The 25,286-nt window shown below is 38.7% G+C and overlaps 2 protein-coding genes across 8 annotated transcripts; one reads left to right on the top strand and one right to left on the bottom strand.

The window, feature by feature from the left end:
- Positions 1-275: 275 nt before the first annotated feature.
- Positions 276-18,127, top strand: atg9a (ATG9 autophagy related 9 homolog A (S. cerevisiae)). Of its 6 annotated transcripts, none has more exons than XM_088607327.1 (17): positions 276-443; positions 839-894; positions 1,587-1,757; positions 2,439-2,588; positions 3,178-3,221; positions 3,708-3,772; positions 5,689-5,850; positions 6,109-6,250; positions 7,408-8,156; positions 8,656-8,809; positions 9,482-9,661; positions 10,120-10,341; positions 11,193-11,434; positions 11,630-11,747; positions 12,627-12,834; positions 13,219-13,364; positions 14,964-18,127. In XM_088607327.1, the coding sequence occupies exons 4-17, from the start codon at positions 2,486-2,488 to the stop codon at positions 14,970-14,972; spliced, it is 2,544 nt and encodes an 847-aa protein (XP_088463453.1). In that variant the 5' UTR covers positions 276-443; positions 839-894; positions 1,587-1,757; positions 2,439-2,485; the 3' UTR covers positions 14,973-18,127. The 6 variants fall into 6 exon arrangements, with proteins under 6 accessions (XP_088463453.1, XP_088463449.1, XP_088463452.1 ...); XM_088607323.1 differs by having other exon boundaries at positions 276-461; XM_088607326.1 differs by having other exon boundaries at positions 276-461; positions 1,587-1,769.
- A 117-nt stretch (positions 18,128-18,244) lies between these two features.
- LOC148648930 (uncharacterized) lies at positions 18,245-25,022 on the bottom strand. 2 transcript variants are annotated; one of them, XM_088607331.1, is made up of 6 exons: positions 24,944-25,022; positions 23,651-23,733; positions 23,289-23,389; positions 22,583-22,723; positions 21,041-21,213; positions 18,245-18,873 (listed from the first exon to the last, which is right to left on the bottom strand). In XM_088607331.1, exons 2-6 carry the CDS (start codon positions 23,720-23,722, stop codon positions 18,716-18,718), a joined length of 645 nt encoding a protein of 214 aa, XP_088463457.1. In that variant the 5' UTR covers positions 23,723-23,733; positions 24,944-25,022; the 3' UTR covers positions 18,245-18,715. The 2 variants fall into 2 exon arrangements, with proteins under 2 accessions (XP_088463457.1, XP_088463456.1); XM_088607330.1 differs by lacking the exon at positions 24,944-25,022 and having other exon boundaries at positions 23,651-24,301.
- Between the last annotated feature and the right edge of the window lie 264 nt (positions 25,023-25,286).

The following is a 25,286-nucleotide window of genomic DNA, read 5'->3' as shown; positions in this document are numbered from 1 at the left end:
CCGCGTTCAGGAGAAAAAAAACCCGGAAAGGTCCAAAATTATTTGGCAGCTTCGTATCAAGTGTATAAAGGACTCCAATGATTATGTTAATCGGTAACAATCTTTGGTTTCAGATTTAAGATTACGACTGGTATGCACATACATAAAGTACATACTCCTGGAGTCTCAATTTGTAGAGGTGCACACTGCACGATTGTGTCATTTTGGATATATTATCAGACAGAAAAAAAACGGAGGGGGATAGTCGAGGACTGCTTCGGTCTAAATCGATTGGTTGTTGTTGTACTTTTTCTTAAAGAATCCGTCGTGGATTGGCTGTAGTGGCTGTCGATCACTACATTGACAGGTTCTGGATGTATAGTGAGAAATGAAACCAAAACTGCTTGTCTGTGACTTGCCAGAAACATATGAAAAGATACATTCTCTCAAATACAGGTTTAATGGTAAGCGAAAATATAGAGGTAAGTACTTGTGAAGGACAACCTGCAAATTACCAACCGCACTGCCGTGTTTATGTAATGGTTTACGGATCTACATTACGTGTACATTCGATTTACCTATGACAGAAATGGATGTCAGTGACTTCACTGTAGGTTTTACATTAAACATAATTTTATCGATATAAGTGTATTGTTCATAACGACATGTAATACAGTTGCCAAGTAAATAATAGATGTGGTCGAATGTGGACAGGTTATGGTATTTACAATAACACGAACCAAATCATACTGCGATGCACAGCTCTCCAGACCAGTGTGACTTAGTGTGTAAATAATGATTTGAAGACATTAGATTATCTAAAGGAGATGTAATTCACAGTGTTGTTTTTATTCCACAGACGCAGTTTATGAGGCTAGGACTGGAATTTTGAACAGGTCGATTGAAATGCAAGAGGTAAGAGGTTGGAGTTGTGCTAGGAAAATCTTGTCGGAAAGGAAACTGGACCTTCGTTCGGAAAAAGAGAAAAGATACCGCACTCGCCTGCTTTTCTGTTTTCGTTTTGACATGACATAGTGTTGACCCGATTGAGGGTGCTGTGTGTCCACTAATTACTCCAAACGCCTGTCCAAAAGGAGTGTCGCGACTTTGGAGTTTGGCGTCTTTGTTAAATTGATATTTTTAAGAGAGTTCGGCTTATATAATACACCAGGTAATGAGAAAGCGATTATTACAAAACGCAGACGGATTAAGGAGTGCGGTCGTTGTGTGGGTGGTGTGCAAAGCAGGCCAATCCGATTCGGCAACCCTGCAGCAGAAACTAACTTAGTTGTTTACCATTGTGGGCTTTGGCTGGTGATAGAGGTATTCAGATAGAATCAGAAAACGGAAAGTATGTTCATGACGTTTGTCGTTTTATATATTACGGTCTGAAATTTCTATTGGCGTTTAGTGCAAAGATCCATCTGTAGAAGTACCTGCTCAGATTCACCAGTCGATAGCATTGTTACAGCTCTGCACTAGAGACGCAATTTACTCTTCCGAAAAGTCAGGGCTGTTCTCACCAGTTCGCGAGGAAAAGCTTGCGCTTGCTATGCTATAATGTATTTATCCAAGTTTTCCTTTTCACTTTTGTTCCCTCTCTGCAGGGAGAATATTATACAGTTTTATACACGACAGACTTTTGGGGTTACCCGCCTCCTCACCACAAAAATGAATAGTACAGTATGTTTGCAAACCATTAATGTTTTAGTAAAATCTACAAGAATTAATACATTGTGCAGAAAAAACACATTATAAACCAAATACAAATCATGACGGTAAGAATAAAGGTAATTTTAAGAAATCATCCTTGTTATACGAAGTGATATTCAGCATGATTAAAGGTTTATTTGTGTCTCCTCCATTTTAAATGGTTCAACAAATCCAACTCCTCCCACAAATGTTTGGAACATAGAAGAGGCATTAGCACAAGGTGGTGACTAAAGACCAAAAGATCAAGGATATGTGATATGTGTGTAATAAGTCACCTCCTTGTTTTATACTTCTTTGGTTATAGTTTTAAACTATCCCTTGGTTATCTCCTCATTTTGATGGAGGTCCCAGCCTCCTCATCCTACGACCACAGGATCAAATCTTACTATACTTAAATACTCAACAAACATCCTCAAACTTTGAATTGATTTTTTATTGGGTTGGTTATTCTCAGCATGACAAAGATTGAAAGCCCAGTCTCACAGAAGTTGAATCGTTTCAGTTATTTTCTTGTGGACCTAAATGATTACATCATCACATGCTATACCGAAAACTAGGTGATTGATTCTTTGGCTTCAGAAGAGCTGGCAAAAATGAAATCATTTCTTTTTTGAAGCAAGCAAAGTACTTATCATTACACTTCTGAAACGGATTTAAAAGGGACTTTAGACTGGGACTTCTGAAATTGTAAATGAGCTTAAGATTGCATACAGAGTTCTGTAGCTGTCCCTGTGTCTCCCACCCAGACGAGTAATGGCTCCGAATGAGGCATGGTGTGGAATGAGACAGTAACATGGCCCACTTTGACACCGAGTACCAGCGTCTGGAGGCGTCTTACAATGACTCGCCGCCAGGGGAGGAGGACATGCTGGTGCATGTCCCAGAGGGCAGCAAGTGTAAGCGTCACCTCTTTTCATTCACTTTACCCTGGAGATTGTGTTTTCTTAATCCTTCAGTTTCCTTCCATTTAGGTACCCTTAGGCTTTGGCACCCTTCCATCCCTGGTTCCATTACCTGATTATTGTCACCTCTTTAAAATGTACATTCTTGAAGACACAATGGTGCCAAATTGTTGGAACCTGGGGAAGAAAGCTCAGCCTTTATACATATTTCATTATTGTTAATGTGCAGTGATATGTTTTAATGTTATCATTAGAGTTCTGTGTTTGCTAAAAAGGAATGTTGTGCTTTAAACAGTAAAACAACTGTAAATAACTGTGCTTCATGTAAACGGCCAAACCTAGCTTTAGCCAGAAGTACCATTATATTTAGTCAGTGTGAGTACTGTCCAATAAATCACATGGCAATCTGTGAAAAAAAATATCCTTCTCTTTCTAATGGTTTTAGCTGATAAAGATGGCTTATAAAAGTTAATTCATTTATTGGTCTAATGCGTCTTACTGAATATACAGAGCACACATTGTGCAACATTTTTTGTACTTGTTGATCCTGTTTAATGATGTACGCTTTTTTTCTCGCATGCAGCCCAGTGGCATCATATAGAAAACCTGGACCTCTTTTTTCAGAGAATATCCTTTTTGTGAAGCCCTGAATACACAGTTAACTCAGAACAGTGATCAGTTTTCCTATCTAGACTATTTTATTGTAGCACATGTATAGTCTGTTTGAGAGTTTTAATTCAGCAAAAGTGAATTGAAAGAAATAACAGACACATGCTGAAACTCCAACCAAAATTGTTTCAGTTTCTGTATCACCACATCATACACAATGTGCACATTGCTGAGGATGTGTTGAGAAACTGTGGGTGTTTTCCTCCTCACTACTCAGTCAAGGCAGAGTCTTCAGTTTTTTTGCCTCTCAGAAGTTTTCACTTTCAAAATTAAGAAAATATATTTTATTTTGTAACAAAATCCTCACAAGCTGTTACTGGCATGGAAACAATATTTGAGGGTTTTTTTTTTCAAATTTTACATCACATCAGAATATATTGCATGCTTCTTTTTTTGCAATGTTTATCATTTTACTGAACTATCCCCTTAACTTTGACATTCTACGTCTATAACCTGCACCAGAAAAATGGCTTCACATGTATGCTGCTTGGGGAGATCTTTGAGCTTGTGTAAGTAAATGTTAGATATTTTAGTATGCTTCAGATCTTTAGGTCTCCAAAATTCACAAATCATTTTTGTCTAAAGCCTTTATTTCCACTTTGATATTATTGATTGTTTTAGCAATGTTGTACTGGTGATTGGAAGGCCCTAAAACACATTCTCTTATAAAAATACATTCTTCAAAATTAACATTGAACTACAGTGCCTTGCGAAAGTATTCGGCCCCCTTGAACTTTTCAACCTTTTGCCACATTTCAGGCTTCAAACATAAAGATATAAATTTTTTATTTTATGTGAAGAATCACCAACAAGTGGGACACAATTGTGAAGTGGAACGAAATCTATTAGATTTTTGAAACTTTTTTAACTAATAAAAAAATGAAAAGTGGGGCGTGCAAAATTATTCGGCCCCCTTGCGTTAATACTTTGTAGAGCCACCTTTTGCTGCGATTACAGCTGCAAGTCGCTTGGGGTATGTCTCTATCAGTTTTGCACATCGAGAGACTGAAATTCTTGCCCATTCTTCCTTGCAAAACAGCTCGAGCTCAGTGAGGTTGGATGGAGAGCGTTTGTGAACAGCAGTTTTCAGCTCTTTCCACAGATTCTCGATTGGATTCAGGTCTGGACTTTGACTTGGCCATTCAAACACCTGGATACGTTTATTTGTGAACCATTCCTTTGTAGATTTTGCTGTATGTTTGGGATCATTGTCTTGTTGGAAGATAAATCTCCGTCCCAGTTTCAGGTCTTTTGCAGACTCCAACAGGTTTTCATCCAGAATGGTCCTGTATTTGGCTGCATCCATCTTCCCCTCAATTTTAACCATCTTCCCTGTCCCTGCTGAAGAAAAGCAGGCCCAAACCATGATGCTGCCACCACCATGTTTGACAGTGGGGATGGTGTGTTGAGGGTGATGAGCTGTGTTGCTTTTACGCCAAACATATCGTTTTGCATTGTGGCCAAAAAGTTCGATTTTGGTTTCATCTGACCAGAGCACCTTCTTCCACATGTTTGGGGTGTCTCCCAGGTGGCTTGTGGCAAACTTTAGACGAGACTTTTTATGGATATCTTTGAGAAATGGCTTTCTTCTTGCCACTCTTCCATAAAGGCCAGATTTGTGCAGTGTAAGACTGATTGTTGTCCTATGGACAGACTCTCCCACCTCAGCTGTAGTTCTCTGCAGTTCATCCAGAGTGATCATGGGCCTCTTGGCTGCATCTCTGATCAGTCTTCTCCTTGTCTGAGCTGAAAGTTTAGAGGGACGGCCAGGTCTTGGTAGATTTGCAGTGGTCTGATACTCCTTCCATTTCAAGATGATCGCTTGCACAGTGCTCCTTGGGATGTTTGAAGCTTGGGAAATCTTTTTGTATCCAAATCCGGCTTTAAACTTCTCCACAACAGTATTACGGACCTGCCTGGTGTGTTCCTTGGTCTTCATGATGCTCTCTGCGCTTTCAACAGAACCTTGAGACTATCACAGAGCAGGTGCATTTATACAGAGACTTGATTACACACAGGTGGATTCTATTTATCACCATCAGTCATTTAGGACAACATTGGATCATTCAGAGATCCTCGCTGAACTTCTGGAGTGAGTTTGCTGCACTGAAAGTAAAGGGGCCGAATAATTTTGCACGCCCCACTTTTCATTTTTTTATTAGTTAAAAAAGTTTCAAAAATCCAATAGATTTCGTTCCACTTCACAATTGTGTCCCACTTGTTGGTGATTCTTCACATAAAATAAAAAATTTATATCTTTATGTTTGAAGCCTGAAATGTGGCAAAAGGTTGAAAAGTTCAAGGGGGCCGAATACTTTCGCAAGGCACTGTATATGTTTTACTTTGTCCAATTGATATTAACTATTTCAACAGGTTATACAACATCTATGATTATTAAATATAATTGTTAATTTCTGTCTCACAGGCAATTGGTATTTGTTGTCACCTTTACCGTGTTCCTGGCAAACTGCATTGATTATGACATTTTGTTTGCTAACAAAATGGTCAACCACACTCACCAGACACAGGAGACCTTTAAAGTCACACTTCCCGATGCATTTCTGCCTATGAATGTCTGCAGTTCCAGGTAAAACCAGCTTTATGCTTTAGAATGTCTCCTTTTGATGGTCTGTTCTAAAAGTAGATTATTTTTGAGGTAATATTACCCTTACAAATGGCTCCAAATGACTCCCTTTTGTTTCATATAATGTCATGACTTGTCAGGGACTATATTTAGTGTCATTACTGTTTAAAATCTTATTGAAGTTAATCTTACTTCACAAAATCATTCTTTGTTTTCAATCATAAAAAGATTAAATAATCTTGTGTCTTATCTCTTTTCCAGGATCCGAAACAATGTTTTTGTCATCTTCATTTTGATAATAGCTGGAGTGTTTTGGCTCCATCGCCTGGTTAAATTCATCTACAATATCTGTTGCTATTGGGAAATCCGTTCTTTCTACATCAATGCTTTGAGGATGTCCATGGTAGGGAATGTCCATTGTATTCCTGCAAAAGTTTTTTAACCTACTGCAAATTAATTTCAGCTAAGTCAAAAACATGTACCTGTCAATAAAACTGCCAGCATATGCTGGAGAGAAAGTACTGTAGTAGCACGCTGTGACCCATCCCCATCTTACTACAGTAGTTTTCTTCTGATTATTATTATTATTATTATTATTATTATTATTATTATTATTATTATTATTATTATTATTATTATAAATGTGTAAGGCCTATATTGATTAATATAACTAAAAGTTCTGCAGTTTATTGTTGGGTTGTGGATTTTTAAGAGTGTCTTTTTGAAGAGTTATCTGTACATTTGAATTCTATACACTTCCAAGATTGAAAGATGACCTCTGATTTGGGCATCTGTTTACAGAATCTGAGGAACTCTTGAGCTGAATAAGAACTTGGAAATGTACAGTGTATCCTAACACTAGCCACAATTGCATAACATAACAGAACATCTGATCATGCATTCATAAAAATGTGCATGGAAATCACTAAATTTTGAAACCAAATTCTTTTTTTTAGGATTCTTTAAGGATTGCCCTGAATCTTTTAATTTCTATTTACAATTTTTTTTGCACACCCTGTCAAAAGTACCATACTCCTGTTTCTTGATTATAGTCCATGCTGAGTAGCTGTTGAAACCTAATTAAATGTTTGAAATTGATGTCAGAAGTGCATTAGGACTGTGCAAAGTTCAGGATTCTTCATCCGTCTACTGTGGATCGATGTCTACAGTGGATAAAAGTACTGTGCAGAAAGTTTATTGCAAAATCGCAATATAAACTGAAACACAGATTTTGATTTTTCACAAGAAACATCTCAGTCCTTTTTACTTTGCATTTACAATGCCATCATGAGCCAGCAATCCCCCAGTACAGATCTTCATGATATTAGATGTGCAGTATGGTCATCAGCACCCATAAGTGTTTCATTCAGTGGCACTGTGACAAAATATATTTGCATTCTACTACCTGTTGTTACATCCAGAGCAAATAATGTACTACAAAGTTTGATGTCTTTAAAATGCGCCTGATCTTGGAGTATTATTAACTTAAAATTTGTTCATTTCATTTATCATTTTTCACAATGGAGAAATATGAACTAGCTCTGATCTTGACCCCCACAGGCTGACCTGCCCTACTTCACATGGCAGGAGGTACAGGCGAGGATCATCGAGATCCAGAAGGAGCACCAGATCTGCATCCACAAGAAGGAGCTGACTGAGCTGGACATCTACCACCGCATCCTGCGCTTCAAGAACTATATGGTCGCCATGGTCAACAAGTCCCTGCTGCCCATCCGATTTCGTGTGCCTGTCCTGGGTGACGCCGTCTTCTACACCCGGGGACTCAAGTACAACTTCGAACTAATCTTTTTCTGGGGCCCAGGCTCTCTCTTCGAGAATGAGTGGAGTCTGAAGCCTGAGTACAAGCGAGGTGGCAATCGACTGGAGCTGGCAGATAAGCTAAGCAACCGGATCCTATGGATCGGTGTGGCAAACCTACTACTGTGCCCTGTCATCCTGATCTGGCAGATCCTCTATGCTTTCTTTAGCTACACTGAGGTCATCAAGAGGGAACCTGGCAGTCTAGGTGCCCGCTGCTGGTCCCTCTATGGGCGCTGCTACCTGCGCCATTTCAACGAGCTGGATCATGAGCTCATGTCCCGGCTCAGCAAGGGCTACAAGGCTTCCTCCAAGTACATGAACTGCTTTATGTCACCACTGCTCACTGTGGTGGCCAAGAATGTGGCCTTCTTTGCTGGATCTATCCTGGCTGTGCTCATTGCTCTCACCATCTATGATGAGGATGTGCTGGCTGTGGAGCATGTGCTGACCAGCATCACCCTACTGGGCGTCTGTGTCACCATCTGCAGGTGAGTTTGCCCAGCTGTCAGGAAAGTGAGTCTAAACTGAGGTTTAAAAAATTGAGTCTTAGAAATGTTTAAGGGACTATGGACTTTTTTACTCTGGGGGCAGCATAGTGTAGTGCCTATGGCTCGGTATTCATAACTAGAAAGTTTAAGTCCTTGCTGTAGACACTGTCGTTGTATCCTTAAGTAAGATCATTTATCATACAAGCATTGCTGGTGGTATACCAGTAAAGGACTAGCATCCAATTGAAAACAGGGAAAATCTATTAAAAAAAGACCAGATGAGCGTCTAGTCTTGAACATGAGCCTTCTTTCCAGTGATAATGCCTAAATGAAGAGCTTGTAATTCTCTTGTGTAATCTTACTGAGTATGGAATACAGGTTTCAACAATAAGCTTATTATGAAGAGAAATACTATTCTGAGTCTTCATAAGTTTACTTTTGAGTCTTTTATGAGTTAATTGCTGTTGTACCATAGTCCATTTCTACTGCTTAATTGCAGGTCCTTTATCCCAGACAAGCACATGGTGTTTTGCCCAGAACAGCTACTGAAGGTGATCTTAGCCCATATCCACTACATGCCTGACCACTGGCAGGGAAACGCCCATCGCTATGAGACTCGTGATGAGTTTGCACAGCTCTTCCAGTACAAAGCTGTGAGTAAGAGAATGCAGATCAAGATGAAATTGGGCTTACAAATCCTAATTTTATTGGCCAAAACATCTATTACTATAATTATATTTTCTTTTCAGAAATCTACACCTTACCTCAAATGATTATTAAAAAAACTTGTAACTGGGGTAAGTTACTGAGGTTGAATTATTGTGGTCCTTCTAGTATTGCTGGGTTGAACTGAAAACCTAGCCTTCTCATCAAAAGCAGAGGATTCTAAAAGGATTGAACAATCCCCTGCCTCTTTTTCCATATTTGTTCGTGAAGGATTCATAAGAACATAAGAAAGGTTACAAAGGAGAGGAGACCATTAGGCCCATATATCCTGTTTGGTAGTTATTAGTTAATTGACCCAGGGATCTGATCCAGCCATTTCTTGAAAATACAACCGTTAGGGTACTGCCTAAGTACTGCAAAGTTGATTGATTAAGCATTCTGTAATCTAGATCATTTACACAATTAAGACAAGCAGTGGCTCTAATACAGCCTGCAGTACTCCACTAATTACATCACCCAAATTTCAGTATTTACCCCTTACTTGTGACTACTCATATATTATATGTATACAAATAAAATCAAACAAATTATTCTAATTATCTGTTTAATAACCACATTTTTAACATTTAATTTCATTAACTCTTTCATTTTCCTGTTAGGTGTTCATTCTGGAGGAGCTAGTGAGCCCAGTGATAACTCCTCTCATTCTGATCTTCTGTCTGCGCCGCAAATCCCTGGAGATCATCAACTTCTTCCGCAACTTCACGGTGGAGGTGGTGGGGGTGGGGGACACTTGTTCTTTCGCACAGATGGATGTCCGGCAGCACGGCCACCCGGCAGTAAGAGCTTTGGGCTTTGAAGGGCGCTATGTTTGACCAGGCTTTGCCAGTCCCAGACTGTTGGAGAGAAGTTGTTTTAGACATTACTACTGGCTCATTTTGTCTGATTCGTTTATCATTTTTTTCATGGTGTTGATATCTTTCATGTGTTTAAAACACAACATCAGACTACGGTCATACAGTACATGCTCCTAGGAATCCAGTGAATTTTACAAAGCATGCTGCATAGACTGTATTGGTTTTGCAGCAAACTATAACATTACAAATAGGCATCAATGATGAAACCTTCGTCTCTATTTTCAAAGCTATCATTCTTCACTAAGTAGCATGTCATTATATTTTGACTTTTTACACTCATTATTACATAAATGTTATGTGTATACTGTATACAGTATTGGTATCATTATTTCATTGCAGTCTGTTATGTCTTTGACTGTAACTTACGTGCTGTCCCATAGTGGATGTCCGCTGGGAAGACCGAGGCCTCAATCTACCAGCAGGCGGAGGATGGGAAAACAGAGCTGTCTCTCATGCATTTTGCCATCACCAACCCACACTGGCAGCCTCCTCGCGAGAGCACACACTTCATCAGCCAGCTCAAGGAGAGGGTGCAGCGCGAGGCAGCTAGCGCGCCACTGCCAGAGAACCACCTCTTCAGCTCAATCCAGTCGGAGTCTGAGGTACACAGGCTTACAGTCTTGCTGGCTGTCCTTTTATTTTAAGCTAGTTTGTCTATCACCACATTTGGAACTTATAGGGCAACTTCCCACAGTTACAATACAAGCGATTTATGGTGAAACATTTTTTACTTTGAAAAAGTTTTTTCAAAAGCCACATGTGCTTATGGCTTGAATTTCTTTGAAATGTTAAAAATGAGAGGATGACATTAGATCCATTTGCATCTTATTTGCACCTATTTCTACCTTACTAGTCCTAAGAACTCATCCAGATATTTCTTGAAGGATCCCAGGCAAATGGCTTAGACAACACTGCTGGGTCATTTGTTCCAGACATACATGACTCTTATTTTTAGCTCCTCTTAATTTCCACAACTGCCGTGTCCCTTTTTTTCCACTGTTGAGCACAAAGTTACCCATAGAACGGGCTTTGTCAGTTCCTTTAAGATTCTTCTTTATGCAGTATTAAAAAAAATGTTTTTCCCTGTGTGCTACTTTGCAGTGCAGGTCCAATTTTCATACACAATATCTGCCCAGTGCATTGTGTAATCTTTACTTCCCTTGATTCCAATTTTACACTTTATATAGGATGCCCAACATTTTGTCAGACATTTCCAGCACTTCTCCGCATGATCTAAAGGAGAACGCTTCCAAGTGTGGTACTAATTTTGCATTTTTAAGTCATTATTAGGTTTAAATAACAGTACTACAAATAACATTTGTAGTGCAAGCATCCCACTACAAGGTGGGTTTGTTTCAGTGGTTAACATATTTCACATTAAGGTGTTCAGCAGAGAACCTCTGTGTTTACCCATGGTTTTCAAAAGACCACATTGCTCGTTTCTGTCTTACAGCCTCACAGTCTGATCGCTAACCTTCTGGTAGGACCCCCATCTCTGCTGTCGCTCCAGATGGGCCGGGAGGGTCCTGTGGCCAATCAAGTCTCAAGCACAGCTGGCAGTGACGTGGCCTCGGCCCTGCGCTCCCTCTCCCCTCTGAGCACCAGCCAGCATCTCCGGGGCAGCTACACCTCCACACGTCTGCCCCGCAGTGACATGGCCCCTCTCACAGGGACCAGAGCCATGGTGGGCTCTGGGTAAGAGCACACGCCTGACCTCGGGCTCGTTTAACAAAACAGTCATGTGCAGAAGCAATAGTTACATTGAAAAAGGAGATTAATTCTTTTGGATCATGTACTATACTAAAAACCAACTAATACTAAAAGCATATCTTAAATCTAGAAATCCTGTAACATTCAGTAACACAGGTGTTTTCTATTCTGACAATAAAGAACTGATGCCCACACAGCCAGCTCTGGCAGCAGCGCGTGGGAGGGTCAGCTGACCAGCCTGGTCCTCTCTGAGTATGCCTCTACAGAGATGAGCATTCACGCACTCTACATGCATGAGGTATGGTCCTTCAATAGAAAAAAAAAATTGACTCTTTTACCTGTGTTCCAACAATGCTTAAAATTGCAGAGCCCACAGATGGCCAATTCCATTGTTTGTGCTCATATAGTAGGTTGCACCATTTAGTGAAAGCATCATACAACAGTTGTATATAAAATTGTGATTTATTTCTTAAAGTACTATTCTTTTCTAGACCTCTGAAAAAGAAATAAATTGGCGGCTTAAATGTAACTATTTTAAGCTTGCACATACAATGTACAGTATACTGTGGAACATTACAGCAACAGTTCCAGAGGTAGGATGCACATGCACTGAGGGTGTAGCCTGTAGCTTCCTCTTTTGGGAGTGTATTGTGATAGAGCATTTTTGAATTTACAGGGTTAATGTGCTGGTGGTTGTCCCTAGTGTGACGATAACACCGAGTCCTAGACTGCTCCTTCTTAATGGAGCTATAATTAGAGAGTTATAATTAGTAGAGAGTTATAATTAATGAGTATTAATCATGTGGGACTGAGGCATGACATCTTGTTTGTGGGTCTTACTTCTGTTGTTACAAATTCTAGGGTTGGGTGGAGGATTGGATATTTTCTGTAGATTTTATTTTTAAAAAGTCCTGCTTTTTGCTAGGACAGCATGGTCTATGCCTTTTCTATGGTCGATGCTCCTGTTTTTTTCTTTTCCATGTGAGCTTCCACTCTTGATTATTTTTTCCTATGTATCTTTTCATTTTGTTCTCAAACAAGAAGAGATCTATTTTTGTTCTTTCCCAGTATAAAGAACTGAAAAGGATTCATTTTAGGGACAATGTTACTACTTGATGTTGTTCAGAATATTGCATATCTTGACATCTGAGACCTCCAATTGGTGTTGGTCTTTAAGCAGGTCCACAAGCAGCACTCCAGAGGGGAGGTGTCACGGCACACATGGCACCGGCAGGAGAGCGACGAGAGCAGCGAGAGTGTTCCTGATGAGGGTGAGACACTGCCCACCCTGCCTCGCTCCAACACCTTTCCCTCTGCTGCCACACACCGACAGGAGGGGGCGCCGCTGCACCCCACTGGGCAACGCCGCTATGGCGGAAACACAGGTACAGGGCATCAGGAGGTAGCGGGACAAGGAAACGGGAAGGACGATTGTGTAAGAAAAGAAGATAGCCTATGGGGGGAAAAAACTGAGGGAAAGGATCTCTTTATTGTAGTCTTGGTGATGGTATTTACTTCTTGAATTCTTTGTTTTCCTACAAATATTGAGTAGATGCAGGAAGTGATTTTATGTACCATCTTATAATATAATAAAGTAAAAGTCCAGATTTAAAAGTCATGCTTTCAGTTTTTTTTCAAACTTTATATTAATGTATGCTAAAGGCATCGAGGCCTGTTGTTGAACTCCCACACCAAGGTCTACGAGATCACTTATAGACGGCCTCAGCAAGGGAAGAGAAGTTATGATGCAATCTGTTTCATCTCCCTAGATATTCTCACCGGAGGAGCCAGAACCATTGCCAGGGGCCCCCGCCTCCCCATGGGCGGCTGGGCAGACGAGGCCCAAGCAGGACGGCACCATGATACCGTGCCAGAGGAGGGCTCTGAGGATGAGCTGCCCCCACAGATCCACAAGGTACCTTGTCAATCACAGGGTCACCTATTATTAATTGAGCAGATGCTTGTATCCTAAGTAACTTATGTAGACGTTAATTACCTGTTTTTTTACAAACAAATCCAGTTACCTGTTTAAACAGCTAGGTTTGCTGGAGCAATCTGGGTAAAGTATCTTGCTCAAGTGTACGCGCAGCATTGTTCCCACCTGGGAGTTAAACACAGTCCTCTGCTCAACAAGTCCAGAGGCCTAACCGCTACTCCACACAGCCACCCCACTAGTCACTGCCTACTCATACAGTCTTTATTGTTTATGGGAAAGCTTAACAAAGAAAAAAGACTCATCTGTTGAATAATGCAGTTGTGTTTTATGATTCTTCTATAGGCTAACAACACTAGAATGTGTTCTGTTATTGTGCTACATAGTGAAGTACAATAGGGTTGTCCCACTAACATTAATGTAATATGACCATGTAACACCTTTGGTTCACAACTGATAAGAGATTCAGACCAACAGTCTTAAGAACAGTTCAGTTAGTGTTTGTCTGACTACAAATAGTGCCTATGTCAAGAGCATTACATTCACCAGCAGTGAATATCGTGTGCCTAATTAGGCTCTAATCAGTTTGAATTGTATATATCTCAAAAGCTTTCTATGGGATTGAGACCTTTTGTATATGAGCTTTTAAATTCATGTGTTCTTCAACTGAACCTTACCCCTGCTACAGTACATCAGAACAGCACCTTAGTAGAGCTACAATAGACAGGGTAAATTAACCATTCTTGTGGTTCTAATGGATTCTAATGGGGAAATTGGGCAAAAAGTCTATCTTTGGAAGGTGGATGGAAACCCATGTGAACAGATGCTCAAACATCCCTACATTCACACACTACAGAGCACTAAAACACACTGCTAAAAGTAGGCAACCTCTGGAGGAAGGTGAGTTAATTGTAATTGTGGAGGTTGCATCACGGATAATAATAATAATAATAATAATAATTGCTTACACTTATATAGCGCTTTTGCTGGACACTCCACTCAAAGCACTTTACAGGTAATGGGGACTCCCCTCCACCACCACCATCCAGCATCCACCTGGATGATGAGACGGCAGCCATAGTGCGCCAGAATGCTCACCACACATTAGCTATCAGTGAGGAGGAGAGCAGAGTAATGTAGCCAATTCATAGAGGGGGATTATTAGGAGGCCATGATTGGTAAGGGCCAATTGGAAATTTGGCCAGGACACCGGGGTTACACCCCTACTTTCGAGAAGCGTCCTGGGATTTTTAATGACCACAGAGAGTCAGGACCTCGGTTTTACGTCTCATCCGAAGGACGGCGCCTGTTTACAGTATAGTGTCCCCATCACTATACTGGGGCATTAGGACCCACATGGACCGCAGGGTGAGCGCCCCCTGCTGGCCCAACTAACACCTCTTCCAGCAGCAACCTTAGTTTTTCCCAGGAGGTCTCCCATCCAGGTACTGACCGGGCTCACACCTGCTTAGCTTCAGTGGGTTGCCAGTTGCAGGGTGATATGGCTGCTGGCCATGCTCATAATACACTGAATTGTACACTGAGCCTTAATAATGTTTTCTGTTTTTGCCTCGGCTTCAGGTGACGTAACTGACATAACCATTCACCAAGAAAGTGATGGCTACACTTCACGAGAACCTCAAGCACCATCAACAGAGACACATCCCCTCTATAGTTATCAACAGTGTGGGACTGCAGGAACGTTTTGAGCAAAACTCTTGCAACTCTAGCATTCACCATTCTTTCTCCTATCTTTTCTGTTAGAAAAAATCTTTCAATGTTTTGTGTGGGGAGGGTGATGAGACATTATACTAATGAATACTCCTTACAGCCATATGAGACATTGACTGAAGTAAGTGCCAAAGTGGAGACTACCACACCAAGTGACTGTCTGTGTTCTTATGAAAAAGTTTAGGTAATTGTGCTTTGAATCACTAAAAGAACCAGGTTCCAGAGAAAATTAACATCCATTCTTAAAGTAAGGAATATGAATAGTTTTTTTTATGCCGTCCTGCCTCTGTAGGTCTTGGCAACCAAAGGTGACCCAAAGAATTTGAAGTCATACAATAGTCCAAACAATGCAACAAAAACAGATTGTTCTATTGACAAATGGAAAAAAATAATTCTAAAGAGAATATCTCAAATCTGTAGCATGTTGCAACTAAGGATAGCTTCTCATGTGAAACTTAATTGCTGTCATGTTTTAAACAATTGAAGACAGTCAACCAGAGAAAATTATTAGATTGGGATTATTAGCAGGCCACGATTGGTAAAGGCCAATGGGAAATTTAGCCAGGACGCCTGGGTTACACCCCTACTCTTTTCGAGAAATGCCCTTAGATTTTAATGATTACAGAGAGTCAGGACCTCAGTTTTACGTCACCTTTTTACAGTATTGTGTCCCTGTCACTAATTTTTGAAAATTAAATTAATCAATGAGTCCAATTTCTTCATTATAAGTGATTAAATCAATTAAGACTGGAGAAATAAAAATGTCAAACATCTAGGCTCTCTAGCCTACTTAAACTGCTGTCTTACTTGATGATGGGTTTATATGCAGTATTCCAAGCCACTGTGACTGCTGGTTTTGTACCATATGACCTCTAAAACATCCGTACTAAATGACAACCTTGATTAATTTGTGATGTATAGACACAGGTGGGACTGGTAAAGTGTTAAACAGTCCCACAATGAATATTACTGATTACAAATACCGTTTAGCATTTTAACAACTGACAGCAAATTTAAAAATGACCCAAACAGAATATTAAATTAGCTTGTCATTATGTACTCAGCTGGAGCAAAAACCCAAAAAAGCTTAATAATATCTTAACGACCAGTTTAACACCTTCTCCCAGCTCTTCCATTTGTCATTCTTTAAAGAGTTATGGAAAACCTGCAGACACAGGCTCTCCACTTGGCCCTTGAAGACACTGCAGTGCTCTTTCCAGCAGGTGGCAATCCTCAGCAAACAGGAGAACTGATCCTGGGGAAGTGCTGTACATATGTCTAGTGAATTAAGTACATTCAGAAGGTCAATTAAGATATTTTATTTTTGCACTTTATTAATCTGGTACGGATAAATGTTAAGTTCTGGACCTGTGTTTTAGAAGGACGTTTATATACAAACCTATTCCATTTTTATTAGTGATTTTTATATGACATTTCTAAATATGGCATGTTATCCTTGTAAAGACATGACACTGAAACTATCATTTTGCTAGTAGTGACTCTTCAGTATATAGTATATAATTACACATAAAGATAATGGTAATCTTAATGGCAAAAAATAGAAATGCAAAGTAATTCTTTGAATATATGTTAATACAAATAAGCAGCTTATATTTTACAGTGTCCATGTGGAAGTACACACAGTACACAATACACACAGCCTATGCTGTGAGTAACTATAAAGTAAATGTTTTGATTTGGGAATAAGGATTTAATTTAAAAATTAATGATCAACAGTTAAATGATCAGAAACCTTAAAAGTTTTTTTCAAGAAATTTGTCATGAAATGCCTTCTTTCAAGTTAAAGCAATCTTTTTGCAGCTGTGCTTTAGTTTAATAAATTGTGCCATATTTAGCAATGCTTAAAATTCCCCTATGCTTTCGAGAATTGTAATTTGTACGTATGTTCCATTTGTAAAAACTGCTTAGAACCACTAAAAATCATAGCTAGTATCATTGAGTGAAAGTAGCCCTGTGGTTACAGTATGTAGAGTACAAGCACATTCTTGAGATTAGGGAATTATGCAGTCAATAGAATGTTGTTGTTTGTCAAAATGTTCTCATCTATTCAAAATGCACTATTGTTTAAAAAATCTTAAGGATGTCTTTTACAGTCAGCATTTTTGGGAGGAACAGTTAGAGGGTTTTCAACTATATCTCCTGTTTTAAAAGTGCTTGATTATTGATTATTGTGAATATAAAAGGAACACATCATAGGGTTTGAGGTATATAGGGCTTGGAGAGTTTACAGTGTTAGAAAATACAAATCAGAAGAGACTAAAAATATACACTGAAAATAAGAAGGGAATGGAGGGGAAACCATAAACTATAAGATAAACTTGAAAGTATGCTTCATTTTATGACTGAAAATCCAACTTGCTGGTCTGACTAACGCTTCTGTACTGAAGGAATTTTTTTACTTCAAACATTGTGAGGCCCAGTTTCTGATTAATCAATTCCATAATCCAAGTTTACAATTCTTAAATTCTTATAAAACCGTTGGCACTTGAGTTAACGTATAAACAAGTCACAGAAGTTATTGTTTTTTTCATAAGGGAAAGAGAAAATAACCCATAACTAAACCTAAATGAAGCGTTCCCAGTTGCAAATATGAACAATGGTGCCCAAGGCCTTTGCACAACACCAATTTGAATTGTTCCAAAGAGCTGTGCAGACTTCAGCATAAAGTTAATTTTCAAAAGGGTGTGATAAGAGAATCCTAATGTAGAAATGTCTACACATTTCTTGGATTAAACTGAGGTTCTTGCTGCAGAAATATGGTTCTGAAATGTATTGCCAGACAGTGCATGACTTGACTCCTTCAGCTGCTGTCATGGATGTGTGATAGTAGATAACATCAATCTGACATTTACTGTAGGTCAGATTAGTTTTCAAAACTCAAGTGTGACTGTCAATAGTACTGTGCATAAATGTTTCTTTTTTATAGATTTAACGTCTGTATATTGCATATTTTGTACAGTTAGATAATCCATTAATAAAACATATACAGTATAGTGAGTTTTACTTTTCTTCATTAAATGTGACTCAATGCCTTCAACGCCCTCACTGCCTCCAAATATTAGGATTTAGTACATTAGTCACAAAAAGCTTTAAGCTATTCACTTAAAAACTTACTACTAATATCAGTCTTTAATAAACTTAAAATACACATACAAGGAGGTAAAATATTTTTCTTTAGATTTACATTTTCTTTTGCAGTATAATAAACAACATTTTTAGAAAACAAAAAGCTGGATATTCCTTTTCACTACAACACACAACAAAACTTAATATGTTCTGATTTTCCAACAGAAATGTCAAATTATACTAAATATTACATACATGGATATTGAAAAGCTCTGTTACATCTTTACCAGTACTTCCCTATTATAATGTTTATTTAAATAAAAAGTTATTGCAAACACAGTGAGATATTGGCTCCTACGATTCACAAACCCACTCCTTTTTGCAGACTCAATTTAATAGGGTAAATTCCAAGATTAAGCGAAAACTATAATCCAGGTAGGCTTGCAGAACAGAAAACACCTCTGTCTTCTAAAACTGCATGAGAGGATGTTCTCACAAATGTGTGGATTTCAGACTCACTTGACCGTCTTAGCATTCCTTCGTGCAATGCCAGCTTTTCCTAAAGTTGCAGGGATACCCAGGTTGGCGACATATGCTTCCAACAGCAGGTCCTCCTTTTTCTGGGAATGGTTGGATCCTCTCTTCTGGGTATCACTATTCATTTTCTCCTCCACTGATATACCAAAAGGGACAGAGAGGAAAACAAATACTATTTCCCTTTTGTTTACTTCATTCAAGCCCCAGAGAAATCTTCTAGCAAAAGCAGATTTGCAGTGTGTAGTGGATTTGTTACTAGTCTGTAATAATTCCTTCTGCTCTCACTGCTTTCTGGTCAAGTCATCCCAACACGTGCAATGCCAAAAAATGTTTATGAACACCAAGATAAATATGGGGTCATAGTTTTTAATTTAATTAAATTTCGTATGTTTACCATGACAGCCTTCTTGAATCAAAATGATATATTATATAAATATCCAATAAAGTTTAGTTACTAATTCCACGTCTCATTAAACAAAATAATGTATGAATTAAAACAATAATGTGTAATTAAGGTACAGTTAAGCCTGTACTTAGCTCAGTTAAAGGAATAATTAGAATCAGATGTTTTAACATTTAGGCAGAGTGTAAACGTTACATTTGAAAAGTCCCACCATATATAAAGATCAGAAACCTGAGTTTAGTGCTCCCCATACAGGTATGTATAAACAAGTTATACCATTATCTGAGGAAATCGCCAAGGATCTCAGAAAAACGGTTATTGATGGTCACGCATCCAGAAAGGGTTACAAAACCATTTCTAAGGATTCAGAGTTCCGACAACCCACTGTCAAACGGTCTAAATGGAGAAAGTTCAAGTCACTTTACGGAGTGGTCGTCCTACCAAAACCCCTCCAAGAACAAACTGGAAAGCATTGAAAGAGTTACAAAGAAACTCAGAGCAAAATCTGACAAACTGCAGGTCACTTTTTGCCTTGGCTGATGTCAATGTTCCGGATTCAACCATCAGAAATTGGCCGAACAAGAATGGTGTTCGTGGAAGGATACCAAGGAGAAAATCGCTGGTCTTCCTTCCTGTGTGAGGTTTGCCAAAGAGCACACAGATGATCAACAAGGCTTCTGTAATAATGTTCTCTGGACAGACTAGTCAAAGATTGAACTCTTTGACTTCAATGAGAAACATTATGTTTGGTGAAAAGAAGAACTAGTAAGCTCAACCATCAATCACAATGGGGAGTGTGTGATGGTTTGGGGCTGCTTTGTTGCCTCAGGACGTGGATGGCTGGCATTCACTGACACAACCATGAACTCTGCATTGTATCAGAAGATTCAAGAGTAGAATGTCAGACCATCTGGCTATGACCTGGAGCTGAACCGAAAGCAGGTCTGTAGCAAGACATCCTAAAAATACAAGCAGATCTACAAAAGAATGGCTAGATAAGAATAAATTCAGCATTTTACGTGTTCTGATCAAAGTCCTAAACCTCAGCAAAATGCTGTGGCACGACCTGAAGCGAGCTGTCCGTGCAAGCAGTTCTGTAAATACGAATGGGTCAAAATTACTCAAAGACAATATGAGAAACTGATCAACCATTACAGGAAACCATTCAGAGGCTATCATTGCTGCAAAAGGGGGTGCCACTGATCGACTTTGTCACACATTGAATGTTGCATCATTTGAGGATAAATAAATTTTGAGAGAGTATCAGGTTTTGTGTCACTTGTTTCATCACTTTACCTTTATCCATTATTAGGCCTTATGTTAGGATCTAATAACATTTTAAATTTAAAATATGTGAAGATCCTAATGGGATCGCAAACTTTTTCTCAGCAATGCGTTTCAAACTTGCTCCTGCTTTGGTAAACTAGTTCTGTGTACACTATCACAAAGCTGTTTTCATATTTTAGAAATACATTTCCATGTTTTTGTACATTAATTGTTAAGCATCTCAAGACTCAGATGAAATAAAGTTACTATACTATTGCAAGGCAATTTCTTTGTTAATCAGTACTGCAGTACTCTGTAGGTAACACAGTATACCTTTACTCTGATTTGGTGTTGTAATACAACTCTGTATACGATAACATATACATTGCTCTTCTTTTCTGTACTCTTTCAATCCCCTCAAGAAGAATGTCTGAACTGTTGAGTGTATTTCTGTAAATGGCCATTGATTCCATGATACCTAGTGAAATTCAATTAAACAGGATAAAATGTCTCGCAGATGCTCTTTTCAAAGATAAGATAAAACTACCATATAAACAATATCCCTTCTTAAATATCTTGCTTCTTGGTTCAATCAAAATAAATTGTTTTCACTGATGTTCTGTTTTGGACTAACCTGCCTGGCACAGGCCCTCTGTCTCTTCGAGAGACTCCCTGATCTTGCTGCACTGGAGGCTGACAGCTTTCTTCTGGTCCCACAGGGAGACTTGTCTCTTCTCCAGAACATCCATCTCCCTCCTCATGTCTTTCTCCATTGCCTTCTGCTTCCTCTCCATGCTTTCCAGAGACCTGCAAAGAGAAAGTTCAGAAATATGCATGCACTAGGTCCATTAAATCAAAGTGTATTGTACTCAATTCATATTAAAGGATTGGTTTGCACACATCGTATTCCATGCACTGATGAAGAATACATACAACCTGACAAAATATCTACAGTACTTGTGTACAGATTAATTGATAATATTGACCAATATGACCTGAGAGTGGCTAATGACTTTAGTTATATTAATTTTAATTGAAGATAAATCCTGCATGAGGATGGAATGATGTTTGACCCCAAATTAAAAACGTAATTAAAAAAGAGAGTATGTGGAAGATGACAATACCTTTCTTCACCATTCCACTTCCATGTGTAATTTTCACTCATCATTGTACAAGCAATACATGCAACTAATTCTGAACTCTGCAGTCATTTTGCAGAAGAACAAAATTAATGAAACATTCAACTTCGTTTACAACAAACAAATCAAGTACAATAATGTCTAAAGTAGAAAGCTACTTCTACTTTATCAGAATGCATATCTTGCAAGAATGGCTTAATCAGAGCCCATATTAACAGATACACATGTTCAGTTGTTCCTTGTTAACTAGAACAAAACAAATACATTAATGGTATGTGATTTTTAAGAGACAGGAGCACAGATAATTATATAAAGAGTATTGTGTTTATGCTTGCACACAAACAACCCACATGTAACATTTTATCGTTTGTATAGGCTTACTCTTTTTGCATGTTGAAATGTTATTTTATCATTCCCTCCCTATGTTCTTGAACATTTCAGTTAATTCTGAGCATTCCCTAACACAGTCTGAATAATTGTTCTAGTGTTCTAGTGCTGCTAAAAAGCTTCTCAAAGTGTCTTTTAAATCGCAAGACATTAATGTGCTCTGTGCCTTTATCAAAAATGCTTCACAAGGGAATATTAATGAACCCACATCTCAAATGTGATATTAAGTGACTGTTGCAGTTTCATCTGCAACAACTAAGGTTATTTCTTTAAGATTCATATTTGTGTTCTATCCCATTAGCCCTAGACTAAGTACTTTACCCTGTGATCAAAATCTGGCCCATGGCTACCCATCTCAGTGAAAGGAAGCAAAACTAAATACCACTAAATTTAAAAAAGTCTACAATCTATAAGAAGATGAAGAAAACAAAAATCACATGTAAGAAGACCGAATGTTAAGTTGAACTCGTCAGACATTTATTTTGCTAAAACTGGAGTTACCTAATTTTAGTAATATTTTGGTACAATTATAGATTATCTGGTTTTCATGTGTGAAATTATGTGTGAAACATCAGTTGGTCGCCCATGAAGTTTCAAGCAGTGTATTCTAGGTGCGGGGTGTCCGAACAGTAACCAGGAAGATACAGTACCTGTGATTTGCAGCAGTTTGCTCCTTGAGTTGATGGGACAAGTCCGCTTGCTGCTGCCTCACCCTATCCAGTTCTCTCAACGCTGCACCCAGTTCTCCTGTCTCAGTCTGCAGTGGTTGCAGTCGGTCCCGGTGCACAGTGCTGGCAAATGGACAGGGACTGTCACATAGCATGGCACACGTACAAGAGTCCATAGCAAAAATGAATTCACATTTTCACTGTCCGAATTAACTCAAATTAACCAATTTCTCCAAAACTTGTATTTCAGCTAAATAAATTCTCTTTTCCTAGCCTACTCTGCCTGATGTTGCTTGATGTATATTTCAACTTTAAAGTGCTTACAGATATGAGTAGCAAATCATATATACTCTGGCACAAAAAGCTTTGAAATGTGTGCAAGAAAGTGTCAGAGACTACAAAATTCGGATTCTTATCTAAGAGAGTAGCAAGTTTTGTTTCCACAGCAACTAAGGACTTGAGAAGGTAGTGTCAAACAGGCACAGGTGTGTGCACAGTGTAAATGTTTAATAATGTCACATTTCCAGTGCTTTTAATTACTAGTTAGTACCTAGCCTACAATGACAAGATGAAATAGATAAAATATGTTTTTTATGGCTTTTGTATGGCTATAGTAACAAGCAAATAAGAAAGATTAATAACGCAATAAGAAATAACACCGGTAAAAAGAAAAAAGGAATTGGGGTACCTCTGCTCAATATCTTCCTCAGCCTGTTGAATCTCATCTCTGACAGCTCTCAGTTGCTTTTTCGACATTTTGACCGCATTTCTCAGTTCATTCAACCGTGCCTACATGTTGTGGAGAAACAACATTGCGTAAGCTTTTATTTACTAAAGGTGTTTAATATTTCTTTGCTCTACAATTGTCAAACTAAACCTAAACATTCTGCTACGCAGGGTTGTCCTAACATCCGTCTTTAAAACAATGTTAACTGTCCCTTGCTGTCACATTTTAGCTATTTTACTTTTCTAGTGTGGTTAAGATAATATTACATACAAATGCCTTACAATATAAAATACAACTAGGAAGGAGACTTTTTCGACACTTACCTCTAGTTCTTCTTTGCTGCAATTAGACTCGTTGTCTTCTGAAATATGTTCATTTTGTAGATGCTTCTTCATCCTGGTGCGTTCTGAAGTAGTAATAAGCGGGGAACGCTTATTTAAATGGTATAAGATTAAACAAAGCAACACAGCACTCCTGTACTATTAATATTTGTATACGACAGTGCAATTTGCTTCAGAACAGAGTGTTAGAAAAACAAGGCCGGACACTATTCTCCCTAACCATGTTCCAAATCTACCGCCATCCTTCTAAAATAGTTCTCTTTTTCCGGTTTCCTCTCGCACCGCCCATTACGTCTTTGGTCTGCTCGTACATAGACCGTCCAACTCTAAGAAGGTGACAATCAAACAATTCAGTCGAATTAAATGTGTTTTATGAGGTGGGGGATAGTATTGACACTTATCTAACTGTGCATTAATCGTTTTGGTTAAGTGTTGTACTCTGATATAAAAACTGACAACTTGCTGAATTAAAATGTAACAGCAAAAACGATGTCATTTGTGATGTACAGTATTTAGAAGCTAATGCGTAGTCGTAAATGTTATATATCGAATATAACGTATATTGTGTGGTTACCTAACCTTTGCAGTAAAATAAATTTGGAAAACCCTGGATTTTGCAGACCTGTAACAACATGCACCGATCCAATAGTCCGTTTGAAAAGTAGAGGGGTTTATAACTGCGTAGATGGCAATCCGTAGACCATCATGTTAATAACGTGTTATATTATTCTGTTGTTCTGTGGACTTTTAAACAACCACATCGAAATGTTACTTGTTCCTATATATAGATCTTTTAGCAGTAAAATATTGTTACGTACTGTACTGGGGATTACGAAAATGGTGAATAACAGGAAATAACCGGGCGGCTTAGTCAATAATATAATCATAACTCCCATCTCGTAAGGATATTTCAAAGAATATACCTGAGCGGCTGGTATAATTAGAGGCACGTGAATTCTTTGTCCTCTAGCACAGTTTTGGTGAAAAGAGTAATATTTCAGGCAGACTTGGTTAAACAAATGTTTATCAACAATGACAGTGACACCCACTACACAATATGAACACTCACCATATAGGTTACTGTATTTACTGTACAAGTTTACAAACAAGGAGTTTCAGAGTCTAGATCACCAGGTAAACCTCAGACTGCCACCAGGTATTGTCTATAGAGGGCAAAATAAGAGATTAGCTGCCTTCTAAACTAAATGCAATACAACCTGCAGTTAAATCTCTCTCTCTGCAAACCCACATGCCGCAAAATAAATAGGAAACTACCTCCCTATTCTAAAAGTGCTCCCACCAAGCAGGATAGGCTATTTTAACTGAGGTATTATTCACCCAGGAAAGCAAGCTCTCTTTAGCAAGGTTCAGATACATTTTCTCCAAACAGGTTTTCTCTGATGATCTTGAAATAGGGACTCTGGCCTGACTTCTAGTTCCCTCTCCCCCCTTTGTCCTCTCTCTTGTGGTATGTTCTTTTTCTCCATTATCTTTGTCTTGATCTAATCTTATATGGTGTCTTTCTGGACTGTTGATTGACACTTAATCATTTATCCAGAACTAGATTATCTAAAGTAAACCAGAAGATTCTTTTGATCAGTGTGTCTCACACCCAGCA

This window comes from Lepisosteus platostomus, chromosome 14, assembly GCF_059453375.1.
Source record: "Lepisosteus platostomus isolate fLepPlt1 chromosome 14, fLepPlt1.hap1, whole genome shotgun sequence".
NCBI classification, from domain to species: Eukaryota; Metazoa; Chordata; class Actinopteri; order Semionotiformes; family Lepisosteidae; genus Lepisosteus; species Lepisosteus platostomus.
This window is presented reverse-complemented; position numbering and strand designations above follow the sequence as displayed.